The 10436-nt window shown below is 39.6% G+C and overlaps 1 protein-coding gene across 1 annotated transcript in view; it reads right to left on the bottom strand.

Moving 5' to 3' along the window:
• Positions 1-2030: 2030 nt before the first annotated feature.
• The window catches only part of LOC145400360 (serine/threonine-protein kinase Nek7-like), a 90480-nt gene continuing 82074 nt past the window's right edge, over positions 2031-10436 (bottom strand). Inside the window, exons 2-6 of the mRNA XM_080272865.1 lie at positions 6938-7193; positions 5743-5962; positions 3113-3315; positions 2533-2646; positions 2031-2258 (exon numbers count right to left, since the gene is read on the bottom strand). Of these exons, the coding sequence (XP_080128991.1) occupies positions 2046-2258; positions 2533-2646; positions 3113-3315; positions 5743-5962; positions 6938-7165 (978 nt within the window). The 5' untranslated portion in view covers positions 7166-7193 and the 3' untranslated portion in view covers positions 2031-2045. The remainder of the gene's footprint in view (positions 2259-2532; positions 2647-3112; positions 3316-5742; positions 5963-6937; positions 7194-10436) is intronic.

The following is a 10436-nucleotide window of genomic DNA, read 5'->3' as shown; positions in this document are numbered from 1 at the left end:
GTGTGACATCAAATGGCATACTTAAGCAAGCTTTTCTACATATCTTAAGCATTTCTGCTTCACAGTAGTGTACTTACAATATATATACACTTATGTTTATAAAAATACAAATCATATTTACTTGAAAAAACTGACTACTGATGCAAGAAAACTATTTTCAATTTTCTACATATGGAGAAATTCTTTGGCATTACAGTATATTATGCGTACGGCATACAGCTGTTTAATAAAGCCACCGATACAAAATAGCTTAACCGAATTTTTAACTTTCAGTATGAAGATGCCTACTGTATTTTATTCTTGCTACTGTCTGAGCTTTTCTTTTGCTTAGCAGAGACTTTCCACAGTGGATGGGTTCAGACTGTATTATTACAACAGTGTTCACGAAGAGCGTAAACAAGTTCCTAATTTTTTATGGCCACTTATGAAACACCTGTAATTCCAAATTGTGATAAGCCAACATCAGACATTGCAAACTGTAGTCTGCAATGATGCAAAAATACCAAACTTGTTTTTGTTACCATATGCGTCATGAACTGTCATCAAAAGCTGGGTGCCTGTTTACGCTTTCATGTGCTCAATTTTAATAATAAGACCCACAGTTACAGTATGTCCCTTTACTGTCTCTTTTAGTATAAAGTCTCTGATGACAAAGAATATTATTAATCACACATCACCTTATGTATGTAGTTAAAAGGGATTTCAGTTCAACCAGTATTATGGATGAGATGCAGTACTCTGACTGATACAGTATCAAGAAATGAAGAAACACCTTATATACTGGTACCGATGTCTTGCAACCTGACTTTAAGTAACAAAACTTTTCATGAACTGAAATGTTACCTGACGATTTACAATTACCCTTTAAAGACAATGTATAAATATATGGGTACTGTAATGTTACAAGGAAAATATACAAATGAAGAAAGATGTTGAACTTCACATCACATTCAGTTTAAGGATTTAGTTCATCATATTACTATCATCCCAATCTCTTTTCCCCGCCAAAGGTGAGGTGAAGGTTTCAATTTATACCCAAATACACGTTAATTTCAGCCAACCTACCTGTTAATAGTGTGTACTAAAAATTTTTATCACAGATCTATAGTCAGTTTGCTATATTATTCATTTTCATATTAAATGCACACTGATAAGTGACTAATTCATTTTCCCATTACTTATCAGTGAGGTGTACTATATAAAGTACTACCACACCACAGAGTTTACAGTACCCTGCACGGCAGGAGTTGCATGCCATGATGTAAGAATTGCTTTTGGTACTGCTGACGATGTAATAGTACTAATAGTTATTACAAATTGGAGAGTTGCTGCTTCACACTGCAACTGGCGTAGGTATTCATGGCTGGAGCTAAACCACTAAATAACTGTAAAGACGACAATTATTTATAACCTGTAGAGTCGATTATATTTCAATCCTTGCACTACAACAGATTATGAACAGATATTTTGCTGTTAGTTGATAATACCAAAGTTGTAATGCACTGGTAAAGTTAAATGATTCCAAACTACCAGTATGCAGTATAAATAGTGGTTTTGCTCTGTAGGTTTATTCAGTATTTTTTACCAAGTGGTGGGAGCCTCACATTGTATCTGTTCCTAGGAGGGTACATGCCTGCCCCTTGTGGAGGTGTAACCAGTGTGTCGTGAGAGTTCTTCATGTCACTACCATTGGAAATGGACACAAGGGAAAGATCATCTCTGGAGGAACCAGGCATGCGGGTTCGGACAGGTGGCCGCTGCTGCCCACCGCCATCATTTGTGCCAGAACTTCGTCTCCAGCTGCGACTCCTTGTGATACCACTGCCATCAAAAGAGTCTGAAGGTGGTGGAGCTCTTGGATCACGAGCCCAGTGCTCAGCACCAGGACTGGTTGATGACTTGGGTACACCCACACCATTTGCAGAATCACCTCCCCTGTTGGATTCTTGAGCACTGGTATGGTTTGTCGGCTCATTCCACGCATTCTGTGCATTAGGAGTATTTCTGTCATCACGCCTTGAATACCTACGCCAGTTGGCACGCTGCTAGTCCCTAAGTCTGATCTGTTCTAAACTACGTCTGCTTTCATCTACTCCTTTTTCTTCTGCATTTGCAATATGTGCAGCTGATAATGCTGAACTGCAGGAACTTGGTGACTGTGACTGACTGTGCATCTCTCTGGCCACACCATGCACATGGGTTATGTCTGGTCTGTTATCTGGCTCAGGGTTTATGCAGTTGTCAACGAGGGTTCGCAGCTGCAATGAAAAAACAAAACTATTAAATCTCAAGTATAACAGAGTACCATGCATATCAATGTTTCAAGTACTGTACTCTGCGTGAAGGTGCGTACGTGTATCCATAATAACTCAACTTTCCGAATGTCTACTCACGTGCATTATCAACGAAATGTCTGTAGAGGCAGAGGAAAAGGGCATTCTGCAATATGGATATTTTATGTATTGCTAATTAACATTTATAATGGTATTTCATATTTTAGTTATGCATACAGTAAACCCTGCTACAACAAACCTCAGAAGAATAGTGATCTGAAGGAAGAGGAGGGTAATCACAGGTTTCAATCTTTTTACAGAGGGAGTACAAGTTCATTTTGTCTCCATAGAAAGGACTCTGCAAAGCTGCCATCTGTAAACAAAGGACAGTATCAAATTTACATGCAATGAAAGTATGAACTGACTGTAGTGTATATATATATATATATATATATATATATATCTATATATATATATATATATATATATATATATATATATATATATGCGAGTGCTTCATTCCACCAAGGGTAACAAAACAAATAAAGCAATTTCAAATCAGATGTAACAGTAATGGGTGAGCTTATAAATCAACAGAGTTAACCCCTTTCAGTTCAGTGTTTTACTGATTATTCTTGCTACCTTCAGACAAATTTTGTCAGCTTTGGGGAGATCTATTATAGTGAAGGGTTAAACGAAGGCCATATCTAACTCCTCCAGTTTGAAAGTCTATCCAAAACCGAATGAACCTGTGAAGATTGAAAAAATAATTAATGGAGTGGAGGTCAACTTTTTTTATTTTTTTTTTTACGTTTGCTTCAACTTAACATTAGAGGTACCTCATACAGCAAGCAGCCCAGGGACCAAATGTCACTCTTGAAGTTGTATCCATGTTCATGTATCCTCTCAGGGCTCATATAGTATGGTGTGCCAACAAGGGAGTGTGCTGCTGTGGTCTTGGAGCTGAAGAAGCGTCCCAACCCCAGGTCACCAAGCTTGACCACGCCTTGTGCTGTGATGAACACATTCGCTGGCTTGATGTCTGTGGCATATAAAGTAATGATAACAACCAATCCCTTACTATGAAAAGTGAAATTCATCAACTGGTTCTTCATCTTAAATGTCAGGCCTGAGTAGCCTAGTAGTATCAGTAACTGGTAGCTGAGAAACCTACGAGTATTTAGGAATGGGAGAAGAGATGACAGGAATGAAATGGGAAATTACTAAATGGATAAAAAGGAATATACTGAGATGGTTCGGACATAAACAAAAAATGTACATACCGCAGACAGTGGCAAAGAAATTCTTTGAGACTGAGAGTAATGCTGGTAGAAGCAGACTTTAACCTATGTGATATGGAAGAAGGATGATTACTGTAGTACAGCCTTGAGCAATAAAGTATTGGATGATGGACAGATGGACGAAATATGAAATTCCCTGGAGACAAAATTCAGAATACCGGTACTGTCCATGTATTTCCTGTATTTTGTAAGAAGTAACTATGGTACAGTAAAGAAAGAAAATGTGAGGCTGAAAATCTGCCTCTATTATTGGTAGTGATCTGTGGCCATCCCAGTATCCAGTAGTTTTGCTGGAAGGAGCTTTGTAACTCCTATGACCCCCTTTACACCATGGCTTTGAGGAGGCCTGATAGCTCTCGTCTGAACTACACCATCCTATAGGGATGTGGGAGTCGGGTTTGAAAAGTGACACAACCTATAGTATCTGTAACTGTCTATCATCCCTTACATGCAAACATACTGCACATACAAAAAAATTCTGTGCAGCAGTTTTCCATTCTTGCATGGAGTATGTAGCTTTTATAAATGATGGTTTCCTTCCAAGCTGCAATGTCTCCTGCAGCATTCTGGTCAAGTCCCTAACTTTCAGTTCCCTTCTCAAACCTTCGTCTCAGACTTTCTTTGGTCTACCAGAAGGGGCTTTCCCTTCCATCTTTAGGGCATTACAGCTCTTCATCCAGTTACATTACTGTACTATCATATATTCCTTTTTTCATGTCCAAATCATCTCAGTCTGCCTGTGCACATCACCTCTAACATTCTCAGCATCTATGCATCCTCTAAAGTCTGCACACATTTTTCTCTCAAGGTGACAGTACTGGATCACCTCGCCACTGTTATTTATTTATACTCAATTCCACACATATCTTCCTCCTTTACTGTCCACATAGCACACCATACAGGACAACACTACCCACATACAAGCATGAACTTTCCATCTTCTTACTTAGAGAAAGCTCCTTCACTATCAGTAGTGGCAACAGCTTTCTGAACTTCTTCCAACCACTTCTGACAAGCAAACACACTATCTTCTGCAAAATCCACTAGCCACATCTCTATATAATCTCTCTCAAGCAGCAAAACTCGCCTACACACTTGGGGGCCACATCACCATCAATCTTCTCTAGCCTTGGGTGGACTGCATGATGTCTCCTGCATAAGACACACTCATAATTTCTCAAGCCTTCTGATCTACCATTCACACTGCTACATATCTAATGTACCCACCCTCCACTAGTACCAAACAAGACGTTATTATTAAGCCCCTTAATGCTTCACGCACAAGGCCACTCTTCGCTTCATCAATTAGCCACTCTTCACCCTGCTAACCCTAGCCACCTTCTTCACATTCAAACTCAACCCCCTAAACTGCAATATCCTTTCTTCTCTTCCTATATGTCTCCACAGTAACTTCCTTACTCTCATCGAGTAATACCATACCATCTGCATACAGTAAGCCCCACAATAATCCAGACCTGAAATCGTATGACTACTTCTAGCACCATGATTAAAAGGAGCAGATTCAACGCAGATCCCTGGTGCACATCCACTATTACTGCAAATTCCTTGCTCTCTACTCCAACCACTCCCACACTATATGGCTTATGTGGGTAACCTGTCATATGCCTTCTAAAAAAAAAAAAAAATCACCCATAATTCTCTTCCGTAACTGCGACTGACACAAAATCTATTTTATCCCTACTGGACATAAAACCAAATCATAGCTCATCAATTTTGACTCTCTCCATACTCATTTCCTCCCATACCCTCTCAACAACTTTCTTGACCAGGTATAACATCTTCAGACCCATACAGTTGCTACATTCAAGTGCGCTTACCTTCATATAAACCAGTCATTTGGCACAAAGTGCTCCCTCACATTCACAGTGAAAAAATCAGTCAACATTGTAACACATACTGTATATCACCTGTAGCTTTGCAAAATGAAATCTCAAGGTACAGATTAATATCATAAATGAATTCTGAAAATGCACATCAGGAAATTGCTTTATAATCTTTTTCCAGCTTCAGGTAACTTTTCAAAAACATCATTTTACTACTGCTGTATTATAAGCCTCGTTCCTCTATAATTACTTTGCCACAGATTATGATCTTGGCCTTTCAGAAAAAAAAAAAATGCAGCCCATACGTCACTTGTGTGGACTTACCTCTATGCATAATTCTTTTCTCGTGCATATGATCCAAAGCTGAGCAGAGCTGAACAAAATATTTCCATATTGTTCTCTCTGGAATCAATCGCTGCTGCTTTCTGAAGTGTCTGATCATACGGGAGAGGTCACCTGCATCGGCAAGCTCCAGGACAATGTTGAGCTCATTATCTTCTATGAATGAGGCCAAGTACTGAATGATGTTGGGATGGTTGAGTTTCTGTTGCAGAAAAAGAATATGTTGTAATTCCAAACTCTCTATTTGTATTCTACACTATGTACTGCTTTAATCTCTCTCTCTCTCTCTCTTATATTATATATATATATATATATATATATATATATATATATATATATATATATATATATATATATATATATATATATATATATATATATATATATATATATATATATAGTACTCAACTTACAAAAATAATTGGTTCCTGACGGTCTTTCATAAGTCGTTTTTCATTGTAAGTCGTTTTACCCCCCCTTAAACTTCTATCAATCTCAGTAGCCCTTATTTTCATACATGTGTGGTTAATATAAACAGGCATAAATATAAAGACTGTCATATATTTACGTATTCTGTACAGAACCGCGTAAGGAAAGTTCCTTGTCCTTTAAAATTGTTCTTACAGTCAAGGGATTCAGTGTCAACAGGCGTGCCATATCACTGCCGCTCTCCTCTCTCCACTCTCGTAATTATGTTCACTTTGGTTTCCATCGTAATTGCATGCCGTTTTTCTCCTGCTACCATTACCAATTTCACTACTTTTCCGTTTCCGAGATATTTTGGGGGAAATAATAAAGTCTAAATGACAAAAATCACAGCTGATGTTACTTGTGTTATAACAACAATGCTCTGGGCTTCCATGCCGACTTGCCTTGGAATGTAACATGTGCCTGTCTACCCGATAAATAGTTGGCAAACCAGCGATTGTTGTTGTTCTCCATGGTTCTATTGTAGATCTTGGTGACCTGGACTGCAATGGAGGATGGCATCAAAGGCTTTACTAATGTCTATTACTGCGTGAAGTGTGCGTAGAGCAGGTGTCATGGAGTTAATGCTGTCAGATGCTTATTGTGTAAGGTTAGTCAGTAAGGCGTTTGTAGAGTGTACAGTAGTGCTCTAATTACATACTGTACAGTACTGATATCTAGAATCCAATGAGAAACAGTCACAACTTACCTGAAGCAAATTTATTTCTTTCATGCAGTCTAATCGTGCTTTTGAATCCATCATTTCGAAAATCTGGACCTTTTTTAAGGCGACTACAGCGTGATCGATCTTGCATCTTGCTCTGTATACCACACTAAATTGGCCTTTTCCAATCTTCTTCTCTATATCAAAATTTGAAAGTGTTCCATATATAGAATCACTCGAGGAGAGTTTGATCAGCTCTGATGCTGCATCCATCCTGTGCACTTGAAGTGACACATCAGTTCTGAAAAAAATGGGCAAAATTAAAAACCATGTAGAGACCAAGAATACTTTTCTGTAACTGGGAATAATACAGAATAATGAAACACCTACTCCGGCATGTATCAGACAAAAGTCTGCCAATTCTCCAAGGAACCGTTTATTATTACAATATTATTACAAGCCTTCACTAACGCTTGCTGGCACCTGCCCTGCCAGGAGCATGACATGTTCTCTCTCTCTCTCTCTCTCTCTCTCTCTCTCTCTCTCTCTCTCTCTCTCTCTCTCTCTCTCTCTCTCTCTCTCCGGTGGCTGTCAAACACCCTGTTAGAGGATATCGGTCTAGACTGAACCAGGAATATCGCCTCCAGGACCCTTAATGGTTGCATGTGCAGTCTTAAGTTCTTAATACCAGTAGAACATCGGTCAGGGTGCCGAGTTTCGTCAGTACATACGTACCAGCTCAACGTCAACGGTGTAACTGATGTGATTACAAAGTAACAGAAAGAATCAGACTTGGATGAAGAAAGCAAGACAGGTGGCATAGTGAGGAGCATTACCTACTATAAGGCCAACCGCTGTTCTAAAGTTATCATAGTAGCATTTTCAAGGGTGTATCCTTTTACCGACTCTTCCTACAATTCAACTATGACCTTCTTATCTACACATCTAGTTCTATTCACAAGTATGCTGAAGGCCCCACTTCTCATTCTTCCACTTGCTTTTCAGTATTCATCACAACGGACACTGCAATATTCATGGGATGAGCCTGTAAGAGGTTATTCACTTACTGTCCGGACCGGGGACATAAGCCACTACATCATTCAGGTTACCACAGTTACCTCCTCTACGTGTTACCCTTGGGTTTAACATTACCCACCAACCCGCAAAAGGTACAAGGCTATGGACACCCGGGCTGGGTGGCGCCAGCTGTCTGCACCCTGGCACTATCGGATCACCAACTTCTACTATCCACTCGACCACCATAGTAGATAACAAGCAATGCCATTCATCACAGGGGTTTGTGTGTTAATTTGATGGCCAACCTATGGAATAACAACACGAGCCACCACCACCAAAATACTGTTCAGTAACACTCTACAATCTCTGCTAATGACAGCCACCCAAATCACAACACACCTCGCTCTGGCAACACAATCATTCATCCTAACTTCAGTACATCTCAGGGATTACCCACCTAATGTAATCGTACTTCTGCAGTAATAAGGTTGGTTGGTTGGTAAAGGCTTATGGGGTATGAATTGGTAGTGAAGCAGTGAGTGTTAGGTGATGGAATAGGTTCCATGACAAAGACAATATTGATAGCTTTGGTCGTGAAGCTGATGGTTGTAGTGTCGGTGGTGATACTGGCAGTGTGGTAGTTGTGGTGGGTGTGGATGTGGCGATGATGGTTCCCTGCTGAAGGTGGTGGTTGTGAAAGCTGATGGTGGAAGTGGTGATAGTAATGAAGGTAGATCTGGTGGTTGTGGTTGTGGACGTGGTTATAATGAAGGTAGATATTGTGGCAGTGGTGGTGGAAGTGGTGATGATCATGAAAATGATAATGATGAAGATGGCTGTCATCAGGGTTGTTATGGATTTCACGGACAGCAGAGATGATGATGATGATGATGATGATGATGATGATGATGATGATGATGATGATGACGTGGAGACAGTATGCAGCATGACTGCAGTGTGGAGGCAGGGGTTAACTCTGGATCAATAGTCTAGTCCAATTATACTGTGTGTCACCGGTTAAACTTAAATTACTATAATTATACTAGACACGAACCGGCCAAATGATTTACTATAATTAATGACCCCCTCTGGTGAATATGTCAGTGGTGATGCAATAATGTGATGTAGCTGTACATGCCACCTGTTTCCTACGAAAGAACATGAATCATCGGCTCTTTCTAATATCCGAGTTTTAATAATTATATTTTAAACTGATAGTACAGTGACACAATATTGTTATTTTTAAATGCTGATAATGCAGTGAATTAGAGTGTCACTAAGCCTGTATTCCGATAATACAATGAATTAACGTATTACCAAATTGAAAATGATAATCTGTTTAATGTACAGCACCAAATTTAAACTCTGACATATAATACGGTGAATGATAATGGGCTAAAGTAAATGAACTGAATCAGGGTTTGGCCATTTAAGATTACTCGTGGTCTATATTCAATGCTGGATTAGATAGACAGATAGGAGGCCAGGTCAGACACGGATTTTTTTCCCGTCGGCCACCTCACGCGAGAACTGTTTGGCACATGCAAATCTCTGCGAGCCTAAGCAACTTCAATCATTGGTGATAAGTAGCAACTCAACAAATATTATTACTATTAAATAAAACTTGCTTGATGACTGCTACAAGAAAGAAGGCGTTTATGTAACCTTCCCAGTAAGTATCTGTCCTTCCCTCGAAATGAACGGCTCTTCTTTAACTGGTAATTTTTGGTTCAAATATAAGAACTAACGCAGCATTTGGTAACACACACACACACACACACACACACACACACACACACACACACACACACACACACACACACACACACACACACAACCGTAAAACACCTGGCACTTAAATTTCTTAGCGAAAATAAAATGCCTTACGTTAGCGTGACGCAAACCCCACAGTGGGCTAATTACAGCAATAAGGTTAAATGGCGGTCGGACCTTGCAGTGGAGGTATAATGACTATTGACTCACTGGCAAGGGCGATGAGACTGATGCTACGGTACAAACAGGCGTATACATCTCAAGGCCACCACAAGTATTTACAATCTTAACGAATTTGCAGGATAAACCATCTCCATACACGGTAACTGCGAGTACTATCACGGATCACATTAATTTTTGGTGTAATGTAACTAGTAATATGCATAAACAAGCAGTCTTACATTCTGCCTAGGGTCTGTCTGTAGTCTCGTTGGTTTAAGAATTTCGCTACAAGAAAAGAAAGACCTTGACCTGCATTCCCTATTATGTTGCAAGACTTATGATGTTTCCCAGTTTTTCACATTTCAAATTGTAATGAAAAACTCTCTGCAATTCAAACTTACGAATCATGGCAAGAAAAATTACTCTGTACTGAAATCGTAACTTGAGAGAGAGAGAGAGAGAGAGAGAGAGAGAGAGAGAGAGAGAGAGAGAGAGAGAGAGAGAGAGAGAGAGAGAGAGAACATGACCAACCTTCACCAAATTCTAACTACCTAACCCCGACATCACACCTCACCTTATCCTGGTACAGCCT

This window comes from Coenobita brevimanus, chromosome 52 (genome assembly GCF_032717465.1).
Source record: "Coenobita brevimanus isolate Jiangsu-jjx chromosome 52, ASM3271746v2, whole genome shotgun sequence".
NCBI classification, from domain to species: domain Eukaryota; kingdom Metazoa; phylum Arthropoda; class Malacostraca; order Decapoda; family Coenobitidae; genus Coenobita; species Coenobita brevimanus.
The sequence above is the reverse complement of the archived record's forward strand: the minus strand, read 5'-3'. Positions and strand labels throughout refer to the sequence as shown.